The 25,710-nt window shown below is 40.5% G+C and overlaps 1 protein-coding gene across 15 annotated transcripts in view; it reads right to left on the bottom strand.

Annotated features, from left to right (window-relative positions):
* Nucleotides 1-25,710, bottom strand: part of ODF2L (outer dense fiber of sperm tails 2 like) — a 53,962-nt gene that overhangs the window by 7,382 nt on the left and 20,870 nt on the right. For 11 of the 15 annotated variants that reach the window (XM_075936395.1, XM_075936400.1, XM_075936398.1 and 8 more), the window contains 8 exons: nucleotides 19,086-19,271; nucleotides 15,102-15,211; nucleotides 11,445-11,580; nucleotides 9,188-9,298; nucleotides 4,853-4,957; nucleotides 2,765-2,923; nucleotides 1,037-1,122; nucleotides 791-953 (listed from right to left, as the gene is read on the bottom strand). In XM_075936395.1, coding sequence (XP_075792510.1) covers nucleotides 791-953; nucleotides 1,037-1,122; nucleotides 2,765-2,923; nucleotides 4,853-4,957; nucleotides 9,188-9,298; nucleotides 11,445-11,580; nucleotides 15,102-15,211; nucleotides 19,086-19,271 — 1,056 coding nt within the window. The remainder of the gene's footprint in view (nucleotides 1-790; nucleotides 954-1,036; nucleotides 1,123-2,764; nucleotides 2,924-4,852; nucleotides 4,958-9,187; nucleotides 9,299-11,444; nucleotides 11,581-15,101; nucleotides 15,212-19,085; nucleotides 19,272-25,710) is intronic. The other 4 variants (XM_075936404.1, XM_075936402.1, XM_075936403.1 and 1 more) reach the window with 3 other exon arrangements.

Genomic DNA, 25,710 nt, shown 5'->3' on the forward strand with positions numbered 1-25,710 from the left:
AATGCAGCAAGTTATATCACTAGAAAATGCTGTAGGATTGATTAATGGTGGGAAAAAAAGTCTGATGACTCATCTGTAAATGTCCTGAACTGAGACTTATTAAAAATCGGTCAATATTACTAGAATGTGAAAACAATCATATAATTGTACAGTCCATTTTGCTTCTAGTTCATTTAATTAATATAATTTAATTATTACTTCATATAAATATTTTCTGATTGTTCTGTAATAGGTACTTGTGATCTAAGTTCCTACACATTGCCTATTTGGTTGAAATCTATTCTTCATGTTCAAGACTCTACACAAAAGCTTGTAAATTCTGAGTGTGGAAAGCCCTCTTCTGAAATTAGAAAGCCTCTGTATCCAAGTCCTTGTGGGCTGCCTATTGAAAAAGGAAATGCAAATGAAAAAAGACAAGCTGAAGCTTTTGATCAGAAACTCTTTTACATTTGCCCGTTGAAATTACTGGGCAGCTGAAGCTTTTCATGTGGTTTGAAGGAAAGAATTCCTTTGTGTAAAGATGAAGGACAAAATCCCAGCACCACTGAAGTCAATAGGAGGATTGCCATCAACTTCTATAGGGCCAGAAAATTCCAAGTTCTTTGAATTTATTCAGGCAAAGCTCTCTCTGATCTATTTTTCCATACTGCCCCCTATATATAGAATACCGTATCCATTTTTTGATATGTCCTAGCCATCACATTTCCTCAAATCTTTTGTTCTTTTCCAAATTTTTATTTGAAAATGGGAAAAACTTCAATCATATTTAGACACACTGGACCATATATACCTTTTTTCTGCCTTCTTCCAAAGCAGCCTCCAATTGTCTGGCTAAAGCATCATATTCTGCTAATTTCTCTTTAAGTTGCAATTCAGTGTGCTGAAGACTTTCCTCTTGGTTTGCCAATTGATGTGCAAGTTCTTGATTTTGTACATCCATCTTTTCTAACTGTCTATAAGCAAAACATATACACATATGAAATTTGATGGAGAAAAATGTAAAGTTGAGTGAGTAGTAGTCAGTTATCACATTTACCTTTTAAGATATTCATATTTCTTCTCAATGTTATACTTTTCATCTTCCAACGAATTTTTTCTTAAGAACCTGTTGTTGTTGTCAATCTGTGAAAATGATGATTCCATTCTATTTAATGATTTTCACATGACATAGAAGCCAAATCAAGGTTGCCTTATGCAAGCTGTCTTATTAAAATCAGTGGGCCTACTTCATCACCGTGGCATGGGTATTTAAACCCCGCGCTTCATTAGCAACTTCGGTATGCTTCATTTGCCTCCCTAGTTTGAACTAGGGGGCAAGTGTAGACATACCCTTAGAGATTTATTAAGGCACGAACTTAGGGCTGGCTTATACCCCTTCAACTTATTTCAGTACAGCATTTATTTTGAAAAGAACAATACACTTTTCAAACATATATGCTAGACTAGATATAATACAAGAAAAATACTGATTATCTGAATGTAAATGTCTTGTTGACAAATTAGTGATCAGATCTGATCTCAGGTACAGAGTAAATCCCTTGAGAAACATGACTAACAGAGTTCCACTGCATTTAAGCCTTAATTCAGGACAGTCTCCCTTTCCAGGAAACATGCAAGCATTAGCTTAATTTTAAACACATACTTAATTCTCTATTAAATTAAATTAAATTAATGGAACTTAGGTAAAATTAAGCACGATTAAATGTTTTCCTCAACTGAGGCCTTAGGTTTAAAGTGAGAGCAAAATCTTGTTTTATATCTATAAAAATGACCTTGCCAAGAAATTTAACATAAAATCCAGAGCTTGTATTTTTATAGAGATCATACAAACAACACATTGGACCTCATCCTGTTTCTAATGACGTCACTGGAATTTTTGTCACCATTTACCTGTCAGTAAATATTAAAGACCCTTTGTGGTTTTTCCCCCTTAATTCAAACACTTCCCAGTGTCCTGCTGTCACAGATTACTGTAGGCCACAAAAAAGGTATGTGGTCTGTCACACATGTTTAAGTATTTAAAAAAAAAAAGATGTAACTTGATTCTGAACGTGGAGAAAATTTTTTTTCAAAAAATTAAACGTAGATAAAAATAGGAAGAAACACATTTTCAGGCCCTTAAGAAATATTACAAACTATGAATTAAAAAAATCTAAAAATGACTTGAAATAATTTGTTTTAGAAGTCTGAAGTGTGCTTTTTTGTACATTTATGTGTAAAATATAATGCAACTTGTAGAACAGAAAGAATATAATTTACTGCTTTGATTTTTTTGATTTATAGTATTTTCCTGAAAAAATATTGCTTATCTTATAAATTAGGCCTTACAGTTTTTTCATTAAATTAAATTAAAAGATCTAGAGATGGAGTAATGTCGATTACATTTAACTGTCTTTTAGAACTGCATACTATACTAATAAGGAAAACTTTCTGGGATTCAAATGGGGATTCACATTTAACATAACTAATTACTCAAAAGAGAAGAGGGTTTTTTAAAATCAGAAAACTCTACAATCTAAACACAAAAATAAGAATTTTCATTTATATAGTGATGCTACAATCTACATCTAACAATACAGAAAAATACAAACACAACATACCACAAAGAGCTTCACAATCTCTGCACAATGAACTTTTGTTCTATTAAGCAAGTATATGGAAAAGAGAACAATGACATGGGTTCTCTCAGATGGCAAAACTACTCCCCAGACTTTCTTCCACATAGTTTAGATACTTTACTATTAAATGGTTATGCTCTAAGCACCTGAACCTGTAGCTCCCTAATGGTTTTGGATTTGTCTGCATAGCTCCTTCTATAGGACAACATGTTTTCCTGATACTCCTGCAGTCTCTCTTCAGCTGCTTTCTGTAAGTCACGAACATGCTCTAACTCCTTCAAGTGAGCCTGCATCTGACTTCTCACCTGCACAGTAGCATTAGTGGAAAACAGGTAGATGCAAAAGCATAATTTGTTAACATCTTCAAAAGCTTTCCACATGGTTACATACATAATACATCTAAAAATTAGGGATCTTAGCTACTAGTCGACTATCCGATAAGCAAAAGTTTTTCAGATAGTTAAGTAGTGACTCAACTAATTGCTTCCCCACTCCTCCCTCCCCCACTGCCTATATCAGAGAGAGGCAATAAGTGGGGTGGGGGAGCAAGAGCCAGTGCTCTCCAGCATCATCTCCGTGGGGGGCAGGGGAGCTAGAGGCACAGCAGGGAAACAGCATAAGTGGGGATTGTTTCAGTCCTGCTTGCACTATTCCCACTGTGGACACCTCTGTTTTTGAAATGTACTAGAGCCCAGAGGGCTCTTGTACATTTTAAAAGCAGAAGTGCTGCAGGGAGCATGGGGCAAGCGGGGACTCAAGCAGTCTCCGTTCACCCTGCGCTCTCTGTGCTGCCCTCCCACCCCCCACCTCTATGAAAGGCAGCGGCGGTGTGGGGAAGTTGAGACAGGAGATGGTGCTGAGAGTAGCTGGCTTAAAAGCTGGTTCTCCCCCAGCACCATCTCCGGAGTGCCACTTGTCCCCTGCTGCCTCTATTAGAGGCAGCAGGGGGGCATAGAGCATGCTGCTGCAAAGCAGCCCCTGTCCACAGGAGTCCCAGTGGGAAGCTGGTCCCCCCTTGCCGACAGGGGCTATTATAATGTAGAAATGTGAAGTAATGTGAAATTTTCCAACAACTTATTGTATGTGTTTTGTAGTCCTAAAATGCTTATACATTGGGACACTGTGCAACAGAATATTTTTTCTCAGAGAGGTATATGAAAGCTCTTCAAGCTTTTTAATGGGACAAGCTGAACAGCAGGTAATAGTGTAACTTTGAGAAGTCAGTGGCAAGTGCCCTCCTCAGTCCCAACATCTACATAGAACACTTGACAAACACTGTTTAAGTCTTAGATGAGCAAATACCATATCCTCATTTTACAGATGAAGCTTGGAACAGTCTGTGGTAACATAGCAGGGGAGTGTCAGAAACAGAATGAAAACTTAGTAATTCTTACTATGAGGCACAGGCCTAATACTCAAAACCATGGTGCCCTACAGTTGAACCAACACCTATTTGGGCCTCAGTTACAAAAAAAAGGGATGGGGGGACACGACAATATTTACCATGAAAGAAATCCACAAATGTATGTAGTTACAGTTAATCCAGTATAGGATTATCCCAATTTTACTAATTCAGAAGCTGAAGTGCAGAAGAGCTCTACCTTCTGCTACTTAGCATGGCTAACAGTGAACCAAGGGAGAGTCACAGGATGCAGAGTAAAGAAGCAATGCCTCTGTGCAGAGGGGTCCAGGAAATACCAGAGATCTATGTGGAACAACCATAATATCAGCTTAGTTGGGAATGCTGTTACACCTCACAAGGAAGAATTTGTAGGATGCTTGGCAAAGCAAACTTTACAGTAATTTCCTTCTTCTCCAGCCAGCTTCCACAGATTTTCTTGTGGGTGAGTACAAACTAAGCCACTGATCAGTATTTTTAAAAAAACAACAAATCAGTCAATCTGAACATTCTATGATGGGTTCATAAACTGTTATAATGTGACCCACACCATAACTGAGAATATGTTCTGGAGCCCACCAGCTGTCTAGGGAATGACTTCCTCTCCTGTTCTGTAATTCTCACTCTGTGGTGATTATAGAAATTGCTTACAAGAAAAAGTAACATCAGTCAAGTATTTAATGTACTTTCAGCATTTTTTAAAGTAATTTAGGACCTGGAAAACAAGAAAACCAGCACCATACAATCATTAGCAAGTGGTTCCCAGGTCAGTCTGAGGTCCCTTTTCTACAAAATAGCATGAAACTATGTTATATCATTTAAGTGGACTACTTACCTCACTGATCTCTAAATCTTTGGCTTCTGTTATTAATTTGTTCTCATTTAACACTTTTTCATATCTGGTTTTCAGTTCTTCTGCTTCTGTTTGTAATTTTTGTACCTAGGACACAATATATTTACATGTATCTGAAAATGCTATTTCATCATTCCTTAAAGCTAGAAGCATTAATGAGAAGCAACAGCCTTTCATTTTAAAATACCATCTTTTTTCCTCTGAAGGGTATTTTGTCATTACCTGCACTCACTCATTTTTCTCTATCCTTAGTCATCACTGCCTTCATAATTGAGTAGGCTGTAGAAACACAGAATACCATCCAGACTGCTGAGCACTTGTAGAGATTGCTTCCTATTCCAAGTCATGTACTGTACTCAAAGAGATAGAGAAAGCCAATTCTGTTTTTTTGTTGCCCCAAAACTTACATCCTTGCAGCGGCTGAAACGGTGATTCCACACTGATGGACTACCATAAGACTTATTCACCTGAACACCTTTGCATTACATCCCAACTTCAACAATTGCAATTTTCTTTCATTGCACTGAGGCACAAGGTCAACCTGATGAAGTCAGGCAAATGTGGTCTTCTGGGACTCAAGCAAGACCAAATTACTTTTCAGATGAGGCCCTTAAGTAGGGATGTGAAAGGTTAACTTACCCGTTCTGGTTAACTGGTGAGAGTTGGAGCAGTTCCTCACCTACCATGGGCAGGGCACTGCAGGGGCCACTATGGACAGGGACTGCTCCAGACACTCAGAGCAGCCCCTGTCCATGGCAGGCCCAGGCATGTCAAGCCCCGGGGGCTTGCATCCGTGGGCCACTCCACCCCAGCCACAGCAGGGGGGAAAGGAGTGGGTGGATATTGTAGCCCAGCCTGGCTAGAGCTACCCCCTTAATTGGCTAATGGGTTAACCAGTTACACGGGATTTTACATCCCTATTCCTAAGTATGAATTGAAGTACTGCAGTAATCTTTTTCAGAGGCAAACTCTGCTGTCCCGCAATTAAAAATCACCTAACAAAGCTCAACTATCACTAACATATGTATGTTAAGACACACATAGACTTTAATTAAAAACCTCAGTACTTATCATGAACCTCCCTCTCCACAAACTTCGAAAGAATTCACTTCTATTTACCCAGACATTATTTTATTTCATGCACTAAATAAATGACAGTCAGTGGTTAATAAATATGATTTATGAACACTCATATCTTGTATTTCATCAATAGCTTTGTTAAGACCAAAGGCCTTATGCAAAAACTTAAAAATATAAATATGAATAATCTACCCATTTCAAAAGATCATACTTCCATGTCTCCAAATTTCAAAAATTCTTATCACTTCATGATAGATAGGATCAAATTTATCCTTTTTGTAATTCATGTTGCCTGTATTCATTAAGGGCTTGAAGCAACTCATGTCACTGGTCAGGCTCCTATTGATTTCAGTGCTGTTGAGATGATTCTAGATGGCCAATGCCAACATTTTCAAAATTGTGTGCCTAAATTTAGCCCTCTAAGTACATATTTTGGCATGTAAATATGAGGTGTGTTTTTTCGGAAGTGCAGAGTACTCAGAATCTCCTGCTGAAGTCAATAAACCACTACATTTAAAATGATCACATTGTACATCCTTTTATTTAGACAGCAACAACTGAATTTCTATTTCTTGTGGATATAAAATATTCAACATTAATTTACCACAATTTAGATATGGTGTGATGATATTTTATTGCAGTCTGGAAAATTCTGACTGTGAAATAATTGCTATACTGTTTCAAATGTCTGTCATATTTTAAACAAAGAGGTATTTTATTTCAGTTAAAAAGTGCTTTTTACGCTGCAGAATACTTAAAAGTCTCATTCTCCCTACATATGTTTCACAGCTTTTCCATGCCCTCAACTTCTGTTATTTATCAAAAATATTTGCGCTTGAACAAGGAATTTCCCAGTTTGTATTCCACTCTTTCCTCTATCTCATCCTTGCAGTGAAGTCAAAATTACATCAATCATTTCCACTGTAAAAATACTCCTATTATAAAGAGCAAAATTATGGCTTCACTGCAGCAGCAAACAAGTAGAGAAGCTGGGCTGTAAGAGAGAAAATTCTTATTCTGGAACAACTGTAATCAAAAAAGTATAAGGAAATGATATTTGTATTAATGTTTTCTTTTTTCAGATTTGCTGCAATGTGACAGACCCCTCTTCATAGCAAATATTTTGAAAGGCAACTCGGAATATAAAATGCCAAATTAACTGGTACTATAATGGCTCATCATCAATCTGGGAGAATGAACTGCAGCTGTTGGGGAGTAGTTATTTGTCCAGTCCCCTCTTTCTCAAAACAGTGGGTGTCAAATGATTGATTTGGTGTGTATAGCCAAGCGATGGCATTTTCACTGGCATAATGCAGTTTTTCTAGACCATCGCTGAACCCAGTCAGCAGACACTGATCAACGTGTGTCATCATCTATGTTTCACCACAGCTGAACAACAGGGCTATCATGAAGGCCCCAGCGATATTGGTTGGCTGCACACAGACCTTGCCTGCTTAAGAAACTGTTCAACAGGGACAACTGAGGATGGCAGGTGAAAACCAGACAGGAAGATTGCGGGACTGCTGGCAACAAGAGACCCATTGCTCTCACCAGAGTGTTCCGCCCTAATACCCTGGCCTGGCAGATGAAACCATAATGGGAGACATGATGGCAAGCGTGCGGCTGGCAGTTTAAAAAGGTCATTGTGCAGTGGCATGCTTGGGCTGGTTCATAGTTTCTTCAGTAACTTGCCAGTGACAACCTCTCATCTGATATGAGGAGAAGCAATATTGCTCTGAACTGGGAGCCAAGGGTGCAGAGTTGGACGCAGGGTTGCAGAGATGATGCACGTAGTGGATGTAGCTGTGTATCCATTAGTTTGGTGTGCGATGATCAACTCCATATTGATGCTCAGTACTCAGCCAACAAAAAGGAGAAAGCAAGAGCTGACATCTGCAGGGTTGGGGTACAAGCACTCCAAGATGAATCTGCCAGTTTGTTAAGAAGATTGCTGCACATCGTAAGCTTAGCTGCTGTCTTCCTCAGATGGACATGGTAACTCAGTATGCGGTCCACTCAAGCTCATCTGAAGAACTGAGTTTTGCCCATGAAAGTGTGTGGTACTATATTTATTTATTTATTTATTTATGTGTCAGTCTTTAAGGTGCCACGGGACTACTCATTGTTTTTAAAGTCACAGACTAACATATTTACAACTGAATAGGATATTTAAAATAAAGATTACAGCTGAAGCTGGAGCACACAGTTCCAAGCACCATCACTGATGGTAAGAAGGAACTAAAGGAGGAGGGGGCCTGGCAGTGTCCTATATAGCGTGGCATGTGCGCACCACTCGAGGGGACACTAGAGCTATTCCCCTACAAATACTGTTGAGGGAAAATCTTCCAGCACCTGTGCATGTGGCTAGTCCTCACACCTACACTGAATGGACATGAGCAAGCACTCAAAGAACTTTTGCTGGCAAAACTCGGTAGCACAGACAAGACCTAAAAATCATAATCTTACTAAAGACAATAATCTGTAACCCACTAACCACCCTTTTTATTCTATGACCAGGGCCAGCCCGAGGCATTCTGGCACCCCGGGCACGGGCATGTGGTGCCGCCCCCGGGCGTATGGTGCATGCGCAGGCCTGCCTGTGGGGAGCAGACCCGTCCCCCTAGGGTGTGCAGGCCCGCTCCCGGGGCGCATGGCGCATGCACGGCCTGGCTACGGTCACTGGCGCGCAGCCTGGGGCCCGTCCCCGGGGTGCACGGCACAAGCGCGGCCTAGTCCAGCCCGGCTGTCGCTGCTGGCGTGCGTGCCAAGCCATGTAGGGCGCCGCGGCTGTGGGGGGAAGGGCATTACTGGCCGGCGATGCGGGCGGGCCGGCGCTGCAAGAGCCGGGTGCACAGCACCTGATGGCAGCTGTAAGGGATGCCGCGCGCCCCTTACAGCTGCCGTTAGGCGTCCCCCATCAGTTGGCGCCCTGGGCAGCTGCCCAGCTTTCCCATGCCTCCGTCCAGCCCTGCCTATAACTAGATGGGTGTTAACAGGATATTAGAATGATTCTTTAGAATAAGTGATAACTACTTATGAACTGTTAAATGTTCTGATGTCCCACACTGGAGGAAGATCACTCTCATTCAAAAACGTGTCTCTTTCACAAAGACAAAATGATCCAATAAAAAAATATTACCTCATCTACCCTGTCTCTCTAATGAGGTCCTCACTGTTATTTCAAAGCTGCATACAGATATAAAATTAATACATAACCCTTCCAGGTCTATTAGTCACCTCAGTTTTATACTGCTCAGCAAGGTTTTCCTGCTGCTTTACTTCTTCTTGTAGGTCTAAGAGTTCAGCTTCAGTTGCAACAGTGTTGTCTTCCAAAGCAGTAAGTAAAGCCTAGATTAAAATATACAGAGAATAAAAATGTTATTCTTGTTATAGACAATACACTTTTTTCTCTAATAGAGATTAAGAAATCAAAGCACATCAGCACAATTATCTGACTAGCAATTAAACTATTGGTATTTAATTGTATATACCGGTAATTGTAGTTTATTGTGCATGTTAAGTAACTGTGACAAACTGATTTAAATTTGTCAACTCTCGTTCAAATTTGAGCCAGAGTAGAAATACTGTATAAAAGATGGTAACCCTTGTCATTTTAAAACCAAAATTCAACCAGCTTGATTGTCTGGCTGACTAAGATGCAGGCAAAATCAAAGAGGCATTTGACAGGCATCATTTCAAAAAAGGAAATTTTGGAAATATTTTTCAAGTTTGAAGGGCTGTTGGATGCTAAAGACTCTAGGGGATAACTGTCACTATACAGAGAGCAAAGACTACTATACTTCCCCCAGATAATAGCTGATCAAACAATATATTGTTGAATTGCCTGTATAATTTTGACTGGCATGTCTGATGTGATGATGGATTTTGCAACATCTTTACAGTCTGTAACCATTTTCAACATTAAAGTACTGGGATCTGAAAGGGAAGCAGGGAGGTACTTGAAACCAGAGAATGTAATTTTCAATGTATGTCTACACTTCAAGCTAGGAGTGCGATTCCCAACTCCAGGAGAAATGCTTTCATTAGTTTTAATCACTCTACCATCCTATCAACAGAATGTAGCTGTGGCAGCACAAGCAAAGGGATGTACATGTGCCTGGGATCTTGGATGGGAACATACTTGTGGCAGCTAGGCCCTCCACTGCTCATGGCTGAACTCAACTTTAGCATGGTTTAGTTTGAGCAGAGCAAGCATGAGTATTTCTCCTTGACATAAGACTCACACCTGAAGTTACAATTTCAAGGGCAGACATACCGTGAAAGGCTAGAAGGACAAAAGGAAAAAATACCTTCTAGACACTTTAGGTTTTTTTAAGCATTTATTGCAACTAAACATACACCGGATATTATGTATGCTATTTATTTTATTCTGAGCTGATCTTCTCTCTTCACTCTTAATAAATCTTGTTGTAATTAGTTCTTTTGAGACTTACTGTTGGGGACTTTCATACGGAAAAGACTCCATTTGAACTATATAGGCAGCAATAAAATGACTTGAATGGTAAAGAAGCTTTCTTGTAAAAACTGGACTGTAGTATTTGTAGATCAGATGTAATATGAATTTGGCATCTTTTCATATTACATAATAATTGTGAATATAATTTTTGGAGGAGTAAGATGAAAGGTGGCCAGTAACAAGTCCCAGTGATGGTTTTTTCAGTGTGTAAAGCTTTGGTTTACAGGAAAAGGTCACAATAAAGGTATCAATATTAGCCAGAGAAAAAGAGCAGATGCATAGCTAGGAGCAAAACCAGGAAAGATTTTATTAAATTATGCCAAGCAACTTTGAAACCTCTCTAAACTAATTTGAAATTAGCTATTAAAAGTGAACTCAAATTCCCGCGTTTAAACAAAGTTATACTAATGTTCCAAAGTTAAAAGGGTCATTGTTAGTTAAGTCATTGTATAGATGACTAGCACATTTACCTGGTATTGCTAGGGTCTTTAAGGAAGGGGTCTGGGCAGGGTGGAATGAGGAAGGGCTCTGGGTAGGGGAGAGTGTGTGCGCGTGTAAGGGGGGCAGGCTACTCGCTCTTTCACTTCCTGTCAGGGAGCAAGAGCAAAGTGCACAGCTCGTCTGCCCTTGTGCTCCCCAGGGGAATTCAGCAAATAATGCATTTTCCCCTTATGTACAGGACTGGGAGTTCAAAGACCTATTCCTGCCTCTATCACATATTTCCTATGTTAATCTGTCTATGTATCATTCTCACCAGCTTCAGAATGGGCATGCTGCATGATAATACATGGGGGAGATGGGTTGTGATATTTAACTCATTAATGCTGGTAAAGTTATTTGGGCTCCCTGGATGGAAAGTACTGTATAAATGCCCAATTTATTGAAGAAGGCGTCAAGATATTAACAATTTAAATTGCTAACAAAATTTGAATTAAATTTAATTATCTAGTGTATTTTAAAATAAAGGGTATCTAGAATTATTCTTACAAGGAACAATGAAATGATACAACAGCCTACCTTTAATTTTGCATTTTCAAGATGAATATTTGCCTTTTCTGAACTGATAGAAGTAAGCTTTCCACAGATTTCTTCATTTGAATTTCTTCCATGATCTTGTATTTTTTTCAGGTCCTCCAAAAGCTTTGTGATCTGCCTTTATTGAATAAATCAAGAACTTCTGTAGCAACTAGCATATAGTACTTGTATAAATTTAATTTGCATATTATATTCCTTTAGAGGCTATTAAAAAATTTGTGGGTTTTTCTTTGTTTTTTTATTGAAGTAACTCCACATCTTTAAACACCCCAAATGAGCAACAACTGGAAAAGCTGGAAATTCTTCAGCTTTTCAATAAATGATGTAATAAAAGGAAATGATTTGAAAGGGGTTAGAACAACTGTACATAAGATGGTTAGATGGAATGCACAGGCATTCTATCAACGCAAATATCAGATCATATATATTTTCAGTTCAAGACATTATAATGCAGAATTTAAAAAGGGACAGTCAAATTAAAAACCATCTTAAAAAGTTTCCTTACCTAGATTAGGAATATCACCTTTGACAACTAAAAGTAAACTGATTCTACATTATTTTTCACCATTTGTTCCCAAGGGTGCTGGAACAATTTTATAGTGGTGGTGCTAAGAGCCACTGAACCAAATTGTAAGACCTGTGTATAATGCAAAACATTTGAAGCTGTGGGGGTCTGCAGCACTCCTGCATCCCTAATTCCAGCTCCTATATTTGTACCTATTTATTTTTTGTACTATAGTCAACTTAAATAACAACAGTCGTATAATCAGAGTCACTTCTGTTCACAGCTTTGTATTGATGGTGCTCATTCACTGACAAAGTGCCATAGCTTTTGCTATAATGTTTAATTCTAAGCAAAGAAACTTCTTTGAAACTAAAAAAAAAGAACATTTTCCATGAAAATTAGGTTTTCTGAAACTTAAAAACCCAAACCCTGTAACTTAATTTTGGTGTTTATGGTGATGTGAACATTCCTGTTGAAATAGCTATTTGACAAAACATCTCTGCATGAAACCCATCTAAAATTATGTATAGGCAGCAGCAGCCATTAGTCATATTTTACTAATTTATTTCAAACCTATTGGAAATATTGACTGTACTTCAAACCACAAAAATATATAAGGATATTTCTTACCATATGCTAAAGAAAAGGCATTTTTAGCTATTCAGCCTTTTCCTATTATATATTTTAAAATTTTAGGAAGTTCTGTTTTGTTTGTTATTACAGGGAATACAATATTATAAACAATGGCATAATGTATGCATTTGCGGGTATATCCTACCACCTCTTCCATGTTTGGAAACCCTAGTCTGTAATGGAACTGGTATAATTCTGCTGCAGTGAATAGATTCATAGAGAGCCAGGAGTCTATGCAGGGAGCTTCTTCTGTGTTGCTATGGAGGCAAGATTTGTCAGTGGGTCTGGAGAGAATTATTTTTGAATCAGTGACTACTCAGATCCTTCATCTATTGTCTCTCTCTGAGGTGTAATCCAAGTAGAGGTTAGAGCAGCTCATCATAGTTTATCTTATTGATAAACTAGGCAAATATAACTTAGATAGGGCCACGATAAGCTGGGCGCATAGTTGGCTGGATAACCGTAGTCAGAGAGTTGTTGTTAACGGTGCTAAATCCTGCTGGAAAGGGATAACAAGTGGAGTTCCGCAAGGTTCTGTTTTGGGACCTGTACTGTTCAATATCTTCATCAATGATGTAGATATTGGGATAGAGAGTACGCTTATTAAGTTTGCAGATGATACCAAACTGGGTGGGGTTGCAACTTCTTTGGAGGATAGGGACATAATTCAAAATGACCTTAGCAAGTTAGAGAAATGGTCAGAGGTAAACAGGATGAGGTTTAATAAAGAGAAATGCAAAGTGCTCCACTTAGGAAGGAACAATCAGTGCCATACATACAAGATGGGAAGCGACTGTCTAGGAAGGAGCATGGCGGAAAGGGATCTAGGGGTCATAGTGGACCACAAGTTGAATATGAGTCAACAGTGTGATGCTGTTGCAAAAAAAGCAAATATGATTCTAGGTTGTATCAACAGGTGTGTTGTAAGCAAAACTCGTGAAGTCATTCTGCCGCTCTACTCTGCACTAGTTAGGCCTCAGCTGGAGTACTGTGTCCAGTTCTGGGCGCCACATTTCAAGAAAGATGTGGAAAAATTGGAAAGGGTACAGAGAAGAGCGACAAGAATGATTAAAGGTTTAGAGAACATGACCTATGAAGCCAGGCTTCATGAACTGGGCTTGTTTAGTTTGGAAAAAAGAAGATTAAGGGGGGACATGATAGCGGTTTTCAAATATCTAAAAGGGTGTCACAAGGAGGAAGGAGAAAATTTGTTCCTCTTGGTTACTGAGGACAGGACAAGGAGTAATGGGCTTAAAGTGCAGCAGGGGAGGTTTAGATTGGACATTAGGAAAAAATTCCTAACTGTCAGGGTGGTCAAATATTGGAATAAATTGCCAAGGGAGGTGGTGGAATCTCCCTCTCTGGAGATATTTAAGAACAGGTTAGATAGACATCTGTCAGGGATGGTGTAGACGGAGCTTGGTCCTGCCTTGAGGGTGGGGGGCTGGACTCGATGACTTCTCGAGGTCCCTTCCAGTCCTATTATTCTATAGCCTGTAATAGAAGCCACTGCTGGAAGGTGAGGGAGTTCACTGGGTCAAATACAGTAAGAACCTGTACTCAGAAGTAATGTAGGGGACAGAATATACTCCTTGATGAGTAGAAGTTACTTTTTTTAGTAATAATGGAAGTTATTTGGAAATTATCCAGTAATTTGATCTATGCGATCAAATGCCAGCAATGCTCCACTGCTATATATATTGGACAAACTAGACAGTCCCTAGAGGAAAGAATCAATCAACACAAATCAGATATCCGCAAAAGGAACATGCAGAAACCTGTTGGAGAACACTTCAATCTATCAGGTCACACTTTAAAGATCTCCAAGTGGCTGTCTTATTACAGACCAATTCTACAAGCCAAATACTCAGAAAAGGGTTGGAATTAAAATTCATCCACAAATTTAATTCTCATACCTATGGCCTCAACCGAGATAATAGATGGTTGGGACATTATCAACCAAACAAACAATGAAGGTGCCAACAGCTCTTTGTCTATGTGACTCTTTGTCTCTAATTGCTATCCTATGATCCTTATCTGCTTTTTTTAACTATCCCATGTTAGTAGGTGCTTATAGATAACAAGTTTTGCCTGTTTGGTTTTCTCTTTGATATTTACATACCCTCTGCTTCTTGTTCCCCACCCCTTTCCATTTTTTTCCTTCCCCTCTCCCTTATCCTCTATTTATTTGAAGTCTGGACAACTCAAAACTCTGGTCATCTGAAAAAAAAGCTCATGAAAGCTCATGATTCCATTTACACGTTTTGTTAGTCTATGAAGTGCTACCAGACTATTTGTTGTTTTTTAAGTATATTAATGGAAGTTCTATGATCTAATGGAGAGAAGGCTATAATGCTAATGTACGTTTCATAGTTAAATATCTAATTCTCAGCACCAACTTCCAAGTTCTAAATTCTACTTGGAATTATAAATAGTAAAAATATGTATATGAAATTAATATTATTTCTTATTCACTTGCAAAAATTTCGGGTTTAACTTACTCCTTCAGAGTTTCAGTTTGAACCTCTAACCTAGTCTTTTCTTCTACAGCCTTCTCATAATGATTTTTCCAGACACTGGAAGCTGAAAGTACCTCAGACAATTTGACTTCCTGGAGAATATACAAAATATGGATCATGTAACAAAAAAACTGCTTTTTAATTTTGCACAGTCCTTTAAATACAAATGGTATTTTAATTTAAAGCAACTTAATTTGCACTCCTATAAAATAATATGAATTTAGGCTTGTAATCTCAAGAAGAGAAAATAAATATTTAAATGGGTTTATTTAAACATGTTACATATGCCTGAACTACAAAAATATTAATCCCTAAAACTGAATCTCAGTCAAGCATTCATAGTATTTTCTAGCTGCAGACTATATCAAGACTTCAAAATTTGAGGTAAAATAATGTCTTTTAAAACAGAGAATAATCACGCATAATAATGACATTTTCAAATAAGAGATCAAAATAAAGGCCAAAATGAAACTGAGTTGCAACCTCAAAATGTTATGAAAAAGAAATGATAGCCAACTAAGATTTTCAAACACAAAAAAAGATAGATTGGATTTTGTGATTTATTTAAAAACATTTTGGCTGAGCTTTTCAAAGCAGTAAAGAGTTAATTTTAATAGCCCACAGACAACCCGCCAACCTGAAGCAAATTCTCACCAGCAACTATACACCGCACCACAGTAATTCTAACTCAGGAACCAATCTATGCAACAACCTCAGTGCCAATTCTGCCCTCTTTTCATACCAGCGACACCATCACAGGACCTAACCAGATCAGCCACACCATCACTGGTTCATTCACCTGCACATCTACAATATAATATACACCATCATGTGCCAGCAATACCCCTCTGCTATATACATCGGCCAAACTGGGCAGTCCCTATGCAAAAAAATAAATGGACACAAATCCGATATTAGGAATGGCAATATAAAAAAACCTGTACGAGAACAATTCAATCTCCCTGGACACACAGTAGCAGATTTAAAGGTAGCCATCCTGCAGCAAAAAAACTTCAAGACCAGACTTCAAAGAGAAACTGCTGAGCTACAGTTCATCTGCAAATTTGACAACCTCAGTTACGATTAAACAAAGACTGTGAATGTCTAGCCAAGTACAAAAGCAGTTTCTCCTCTCTTGGTGTTCACACCTCCACATCAGCTGCTAGAAGTGGGCCTCACCCTCCCTGACTGAATTAATCTCGTTATCTCTAGCATTATTCTGGCCTACATATTTATACCTACCTCTGGAAATTTCCACTACATGCATCTGACGAAGTGGGTCTTTGCCCACAAAAGCTTATGCTCCAATACATCTGTTAGTCTATAAGGTGCCACAGGACTCCTTGTCGCTTTTAATGGAATGTATGTGGTTAACTGCTTTGACCTTAAACCTTACAACAGGGCTACTCAGCATTTGGCCCGCGGCTCAAGAAGAAGCCCGCAGGTGGGATCCTTTGAACATGGCCTCCACTGGGAACACGCCCCACAAGGGTAAGGCGTCTCCCAGGCAGGGCGAGCACTGAAAGATGCAAGCTGATGGGGTGTCTGGAACAGACGGATAAAGGGTGTCAGCGTTTCTAGCCCCCAGGAAGAAGGTGCCAGGAGCACCAGGGCATTGTGGGAAGTGCTGGCTGCTTAGCTTTGTGGGAAGAGCCTTAGAAGTGCTTACACTGGCCATGTTTGGATGCGATGCCGCAGTTTACGACTTAGTCTTTGTATTTATGCCTGTCAGTGTGAAAGAAGCTATTTGCATATACAGGCAGTCCCCGAGTTACGCGGATCCGACTTATGTCGGATCCGCAGTTACGAACGGGGTTTGCTCCGCGTCTCCCTGGTCTGCTGGAGACCAGCAGACCAGGGAGACGGGGAGCAAAGCCTCTGAGGACGCCGGCAGCGGGACAGCCACGGCACGTCTGGGCTGTCCGCTGCCCGCGTGCTCCCCGGCTTTGCTCCCCGTCTCGCTGGTCTGCTGGAGACCAGCAGACCAGGGAGACGGGGAGCAAAGCCTCTGAGGACACCGGCAGCGGGACAGCCACAGCGCGTCTGGGCTGTCCGCTGCCCGCGTGCTCCCCGGCTTTGCTCCACGTCTCCCTGGTCTGCTGCTCCCTGGTCTGTCCCGCTGCCAGCGTCCTCAGAGGCTTTGCTCCCCGTCTCCCTGGTCTGCTGGTCTCCAGCAGACCAGGGAGACATGGAGCAAAGCCGTCGAGGACCCGGGCGGCGGGACCGCGGTGCGTCTCGGTCCGCCGCCCGCGTCTCCCTGGTCTGCTGGGGGGGGGGGGCACAGCTAGTACGCCCCCCTCCCCCCAGCAGACCAGGCTTTTCTCCGGACGCCTGTGGTAGAGCAGCTGGGGCGCTGCCGGTTGGCTCCGCAGCGCCGCTCTGGGCGCTACTGGACCAACCCGGCAGCACCCCAGCTGCTCTGCCCCAGGCATCCCCAAGTCAGCCGCTGCTGAAACTAACCAGCGCTGACTACAGGAAGCCCGAGGCAGAGTTGCTCTGCCCTGGGCTTCCTGGAATCAGCCGCTGATCAGTTTCAGCAGCAGCTGACTTGGGGACACCAGGGGTTCTTAAGTTGAATCTGTATGGAACTGGCGTCCAGATTCAGCCTGTTGAAACTGATCAGAGGCTGATTCCAGGAAGCCCGGGGCAGAGCAACTCTGCCTCGGGCTTCCTGTAGTCAGCCGCTGGTCAGTTTCAGCAGTGGCTGAATCTGGACGCCAGTTCCGACTTACATACAGATTCAACTTAAGAACAAACCTACAGTCCCTATCTTGTACGTAACCCAGGGACTGCCTGTATATGCAACGTCAGTTAAATTGCGGCCCTTGGTATGTGCTGTAAATATCATTGTGGCCCCCGGGGCTTCCAAAGTTGAGTAGCCCTGCCTTACAACAATAAAAAGAAAGTACTATTAGAACACACAAAACTGAAATTTCAGTAGTTAGACAAATGTCAATTAAATTACTTAATTAAAAGGTACAGTGCAATTGAGTGTCATCAGGAGAATATTAAATTGCATCATATAGCCTGAAGGTAAATTAAGCCTACAAAGAACAAATAGATTTAGTCAGATCTTGATATTGCAACTGGGCAAATGTAACACGCTATGAAATGTTATGATGAAAGCATAAAACAGGCCAAGTTTTAAATGTACGCTGAAGGGCCAAGAGATTCCATTCAGAATTGTAACCCAGGAATTCCAGAAAGATCACTCAAAAACGTTTTTATCCTCCTGGCCTTCTGGAATTTCTTTACATTAGTTTAAAAAAATAAGCAGCAGGAGTCCCTCAACAGGGTCCAACTGATGCTGAATTAAAGTTCTAACTTCATTTTAAAAAAATCTACAATGTTCAGAGCAGAGTTTACAAAGAGAAATTTGAGCATCTACAAGACATGCTGTCTGCTGAATTCATTTAAAAAAAGAGACAATTGCTGAACACTAAGAAATCAACACCTTAACTCTGCATTCTGATCTTCAATTAACTTCACTGTCTATCGACACAGCTCAAAACTACAAGACCAGGGTGCATATGTGTATGAAAGAGAAAATTGATATTCTTGATGATATTCTGGGATTAATGTGCATGACTCCCAGTAGCAATTACCGGGCATATACTGTGCTGAAGGAAGTCCAGATTACCAGAGCAAAATTACAATGTGTACAAATACATGGTCCCACACTAAATTGACCTTTACTTTTTTAAACAAAATGTAGACTAGATGACCATGATGGTCCCTTCTGAGTTTAAAATCTATTAATCTCATCTAGCAATTGTGTTTAGATGACAGATTTTAAATTACTCTTCTCTACAGTGGAATAAGTTAAGAGATAATAGAGTACAGTATGCAGTCAGTCATCACTATTCTCCAATGATGATGCAATCTTGATGTTTGATTGCACTTATTATTTTAAACAACACTTGGTTAGTTTAAACAACATTTGATTATATCAACATAGCCACTTACCCTCTTTCTAATTTTGGAAGTTAAATTTTCAACAGATGCTTCAAAATGTTCAGCTCTTTGTTTCTGAGCTCTGGTTGCTTTTTTCAAAGCTTTCTTCCTTTGCTCATTTGTTTCCTTAACAGCTAAAATTTGGTGTTTGTTTTCACCAATTTGAAGCTTCCACTCAATAATTTTCTTTTCCAGAGTCTGCAGCATAATTAAGCAAAAATGAATGATATACTTTGAACGTTACAGTGTAGATTTTTAGTTGCAGTAACTTGACCATGTAGGGCAGAAAGATTTCCACTACGCCAGCATTAAACTTCCTGTCTCTCAAATACACATACTAGGTTGAGAGTAGAAGCTGTGCACCCAATATTTTTACTCACTTACTGAGAAATGGTAAGAGAGGCAAAGAGGGGGAGAGGATGCATAAGTTAGAAAGCATGGAAGGAGCCACGTAGTTGGGAAAAGCCATGGATACTGGTGAACAGCAGAAGGTGAAGGAAATAGGAGTAAGATGGTGACAGGGAAAGACTTTGGTCACAGGGACAAAAGAGTCTACAACTACTAGAAAATCCTTTCCCCTTAGAACATAGAATAGAACGCAACAGTCCTAAATGACTAAATTCTTCTGTTGTCAGCAAATCATTATGAAGACCACTTAAAAAGTATATAGAATCATAGAATAATAGGACTGGAAGGGACCTCGAGAGGTCATCGAGTCCAGCCCCCCGCCCTCAAGGCAGGACCAAGCTCCGTCTACACCATCCCTGACAGATGTCTATCTAACCTGTTCTTAAATATCTTCAGAGAGGGAGATTCCACCACCTCCCTTGGCAATTTATTCCAATATTTGACCACCCTGACAGTTAGGAATTTTTTCCTAATGTCCAATCTAAACCTCCCCTGCTGCACTTTAAGCCCATTACTCCTTGTCCTGTCCTCAGAAACAAAGAGGAGCAAATTTTCTCCTTCCTCCTTGTGACACCCTTTTAGATATTTGAAAACCGCTATCATGTCCCCTCTTAATCTTCTTTTTTCCAAACTAAACAAGCCCAGTTCATGAAGCCTGGCTTCATAGGTCATGTTCTTTAAACCTTTAATCATTCTTGTCGCTCTTCTCTGTACCCTTTCCAATTTCTCCACATCGTTCTTGAAATGTGGCGCCCAGAACTGGACACAGTACTCCAGCTGAGACCTAACTAGTGCAGAGTAGAGCGGCAGAATGACTTCACGAGTTTTGCTTACAACACACCTGTTGATACAACCTAGAATCATATTTGCTTTTTTTGCAACAGCATCACACTATTGACTCATATTCAACTTGTGGTCCACTATGACCCCTAGATCCCTTTCCGCCATGCTCCTTCCTAGACAGTCGCTTCCCATCTTGTATGTATGGAACTGATTGTTCCTTCCTAAGTGGAGCACTTTGCATTTCTCTTTATTAAACCTCATCCTGTTTACCTCTGACCATTTCTCTAACTTGCTAAGGTCATTTTGAATTATGTCCCTATCCTCCAAAGAAGTCGCAACCCCACCCAGTTTGGTATCATCTGCAAACTTAATAAGCGTACTCTCTATCCCAATATCTACATCATTGATGAAGATATTGAACAGTACGGGTCCCAAAACAGACCCTTGAGGAACTCCACTTGTTATCCCTTTCCAGCAGGATTTAGAACCGTTAACAACAACTCTCTGACTACGGTTATCCAACCAATTATGCACCCACCTTATCGTGGCCCTATCTAAGTTATATTTGCCTAGTTTATCAATAAGAATATCATGCGAGACCGTATCAAATGCCTTACTAAAGTCTAGATATATGACATCCACCGCTTCTCCCTTATCCACAAGGCTCGTTATCCTATCAAAGAAAGCTATCAGATTAGTTTGGCATGACTTGTTCTTCACAAACCCATGCTGGCTATTCCCTATCACTTTATTACCTTCCAAGTGTTTGCATATGATTTCCTTAATTACCTGCTCCATTATCTTCCCTGGGACAGACGTTAAACTGACCGGTCTGTAGTTTCCTGGGTTGTTCTTATTCCCCTTTTTATAGATGGGCACAATATTTGCCCTTTTCCAGTCTTCTGGAATCTCCCCTGTCTGCCATGATTTTTCAAAAATCATAGCTAAAGGCTCAGATACCTCCTCTATCAGCTCCTTGAGTATCCTGGGATGCATTTCATCAGGACCTGGTGACTTGCTGACATCTAACTTTCCTAAGTGATTTTTAACTTGTTCTTTGTGTATCCTATCTTCTAAACTTACCCTCTCTCTGCTTGTATTCACTACGTTAGGCACACCTCCAGACTTCTCAGTGAAGACCGAAACAAAGAAGTCATTGAGCATCTCTGCCATTCCAAGTTTCCTGTTACTGCTTCTCCCTCCTCACTAAGCAGTGGGCCTACCCTGTCCTTGGTCTTCCTCTTGCTTTTAATGTATTTATAAAAGGTCTTCTTGTTTCCCTTTATGCCTGTAGCTAGTTTGATCTCATTTTGTGCCTTTGCCTTTCTAATCTTGCTCCTGCATTCCCGTGTTGCTTGCCTATATTCATCCTTTGTTATTTGTCCTAGTTTCCATTTTTTATACGACTCCTTTTTTATTTTGAGATCATGCAAGATCTCCTTGTTAAGCCTAGCTGGTCTTTTGCCATATTTTCTATCTTTCCTACACAGCGGAATTGTTTGCTTTTGGGCCCTTAACAACGTCCCTTTGAAATACTTCCAACTCTCCTCAGTTGTTTTTCCCTTCAGTCTTGCTTCCCATGGGACCTTACCTACAAGTTCTCTGAGCTTATCAAAATCTGCCTTCCTGAAATCCATTACCTCAATTGTGCTGGTCTCCCTTCTACCTTTCCTTAAGAGCATGAACTCTATTATTTCATGATCACTGTCCCCTATACTGTCTTCCACTTTCAAGTTCTCAACTAGTTCCTCCCTATTTGTTAAAACCAAATCCAGAACAGCTTCTCCTCTGGTAGCTTTTTCAACCTTCTGAAACAGAAAGTTGTCTCCAATGCAGTCCAGAAACTTATTGGATAGCCTGTGCCCCACTGTGTTAGTTTCCCAACACATGTCTGGATAGTTTGGAAGTCCCCCATCACCACCAAATCTTGGGCTTTTGGATATGTTTCATCCTCTTCTAGTGGCTGGCCCACACAAAGGATAACCACCTACTACTGCTGTAAGTTACTACATTAGGTCAAGTAGTATAGGTCTGTACAGGTCTGTGCTGTGAACATAAAAGACCTAAAATCTGCTGATGACACAAGCTGGCAATCAATATGGTCCCACGTGGCAGAAACTCTGTTTTTGAAGTTTGTTTTTAAAAAAATAGGAAAAAATACACTTAATCAAACTACATTAAAAGAACATTGCAGCTGCATAGTCACACACTCAAAAGTTAGGATTTGCCAACACTGCTTTATGTGTATGCATTAAATACTGTACTATAATTACATTATCACATGCTATTTTTTCCACAAGGCCCTTGCCTCAATCAGTGCTGAATGTACCTGTTCTGGTGATGTATCATGGCTATGGAACAAATGAGGTAGTTACCTGCAGCACTTCTGCCTCATTTATTGCAGAAGCTGGAAAACATACAGCAAATGAGGCAGAAGACTGCATAAAGTGAAAGGACAGTCTAAAGACTGAAGTTGATTAATGTTGCCATGGAGAACCAGATTCTTTCCCTGTCACTGCCTCAGACTTCTGATACAAGGCTGGGCAAGCCACTTAAGCCAGATTTTTCATGGGTGTTTCTAAATATCATTATGTGTAGGTTTGTTCCCCTACATACCATTTTTTATGTAAATAAGGATGCTAGAGTCAAGTCACATCAAAGATGTTAAAACAAGGTACAGTGACATTCAGTGAAGATAGCAATCAGATGCAAATTCAAAAGCCTACTTTAATGAGGGCCCATAGTTGTCTTCAAGATGACAGCTAATCAATGGCATCAACAAGTTAATAGTGTGCAACTGTTTCCAGATGGACAGTTTTAAATCCACTTATCAAAATTTTTTCCACTGTGCAATAGACTACCTATGCCAGGCAATACAAAATCCTTTCAGGTGATCTTAAAATAATTTAAAGGCAGACATGACTAAATGTAACATGAATTAAAAACAGATATAGTGCACTCTCATTCTAGCCGGGGCCTTGAACCCTTCCACATACATGGTCAGAATTACAGTCTATTTACTTGGCAGCTGAAACTTTTTTTTGTTTATGATTCTATTCACCAATAGCTACAAAATACCCACATTCTGCATGTCAAGTGGTTGTGTATCAATGGGAGGTTGTGGCACTGACCAAGACTCCAAAAATGTGTTATCTGTGTTGTCACAATAAGCCTGCTGCTTTTGTATATGTAAGATAGTCCCGGTTTGTCGGAAGCAAAAGAGAAAAAAAAAAAGAACAATACTTATTAATGTAAGCATGAAATGAAGAACTTTATAAACTGTGACTTGAGAAATAATACCTTCAATAAACTAAGCAAATTTAGGGATATAGAAAAGATTTTGATTTGTCAGACTGTTGCTTTTAAGCTGGTAAAAATATTATTTCACACACCCTGGATCTGTTTACACTGCACGGCTATTTCAGGATACCAACGTTATTCCGAAATAGCTACCTAAATAGCTTGTCTACACAAGCCGCCCATTATTTTGAAATATTTTTTGAAATAATGGGTGTACTATTTCGGCATCCCAGTAACCCTCGTTCCACGAAGGTTAAGGGATGTCTCGAAATATCACATTATTTCAAAATTTGGCGCTATATAGATGAGCCAAGTTTCAAAATATACAATTTCAAAATTGATTTGAAATAAAATATGAATTGTTATTACTTTAGGTTAGCACAAGATGTCACTACAGTGTCCTATGTCTGACAGTCCTTTGTAGCTTATAGCTATGTCCTTTTCAACAACTTTTTCATAATGTACAGAAAACATGTAAGCTATGCTAAGGCTTGTCAGAATATCAGCTAACGTTCAATGGGATATAGACACTTAATTATTTTAGACTCCTTTGAAACCCTCATCCTTGATGTGGTCTCACTAAGTCTTTATGCAAAGATTAGCTTATTCCTTGAAATATACCGTTTATTAGAATTCTCTTAACAAGATTTGTTAAAGACATTTTGCAGAAGCTGAGCTTGCCATAATTCTATATTTAGATAACATTCAGATGTAATGGACAAAGTAACTAATTTCAATTACATTATCCAAAATGTAGAATACAGAGTTGAACTGGTAAAGAACAAATCAGGCATGGGCAGCCAGGCCTACAGACAGCACAGACTATAAAAAGAGCCAAACAAAATTAGCTCATCTTTAATAAGGGAGAATAAAGTACAGCTAACACAGGGTTTTACTCAACATCATTATGGATCCATTTTGAAGCACTTGGAAGAAGGGAAAATGATCAGGAATAGTTAACATGGATTCACGAAGGGCAAGTTGTACCTGATCAATCTGATTAGCTTCTATGATGAGGTAACTGGCTCTGTGGATATGGGAAAGTCAGTGCATGTCATATACCTTGACTTTAGCAAAGCTTTTGATACAGTCTCCCACAATATTCTTGCTAGCAAGTTAAGGAAGTATGGATTGGATAATGGACTGTAAGATGGATAGAAAGCTGGCTAAACTGTCGGGCCCAACGGGTAGTGATCAATGGCTCGATGTCAGGTTAGCAGTCGGTTTCTAGCGGAGTGCCCCAAGGATCTGTTATAGGATCGGTTTTGTTCAACATCTTTATTAATGACCTGGATGAGGGCATGAAGTGCACCCTCAGCAAGTTTGCTGAGGACACTAAGCTAGGGGGAGAGATAGATACGCTGGAGGGCAGGGATAGGGTCCAGAGTGACTTAGACAGACTAGAGCAGCATTTCCTAAACTATGGGCCGTGGCCCGGTACTGGGCCGCAGGGAAAAAAATACCGGGCCTCAGCATGGCTGCTGGGAGGGGAGTGAGGTGGAGTGGACTGGGAGAAGGTGTGTGTGGGGGGGTGAAAACCGGTGGCCGGGAAACAGGGTTGGAGGCAGCGGGGCTGTCCGGCCGAGATCGGGGTGGGCGGCCGGCTGGATGTCGGAAGCAGGGTTGAGGGCAGCAGGATTGCGGGAGCGTCTGGCGGAAACAGGGTTGGGGGCAGTGGGGCTGTCCGGCGGGGATCAGGGCGGGCGGGCAGTGGAAGCAGGGTTGGATGGGGGGTGATCGTGAGGAGAAGGATGGGAGAACCAGCCGCTGGAAGCAGTGGGGCTGGCCAGGGGATATCGGGAGGAGAAGCGGGGTGTGGGGGCAAATCAGACGGTGGGAAGTGGGACTGACCGGGGCACACAAGTGACTCCGGCCCCGGAGATTCCATTTTGCCCCCCATACTCCCCCATACGCTTCCTTGAGTAGTTGTGAACTGCTTGGCTGGTAGACACACTCACCCAGCATGAGCACATCTACCAGCTAGGCAGTTTGCAGCTACAGACTGATATTCCTAATAATAATAAAACTTACCTAATTAGAAAATACCGGACATTTTATATGTCCGGTATTTTCTCAATTTGTTTCCCGGACAGAACCCTCAAATAAAACTGGACACCTGGCAACCCTACCCCTCCTTGCACCCTCC

Source organism: Pelodiscus sinensis, chromosome 9 (assembly GCF_049634645.1).
Source record: "Pelodiscus sinensis isolate JC-2024 chromosome 9, ASM4963464v1, whole genome shotgun sequence".
Lineage (NCBI taxonomy): Eukaryota > Metazoa > Chordata > Testudines > Trionychidae > Pelodiscus > Pelodiscus sinensis.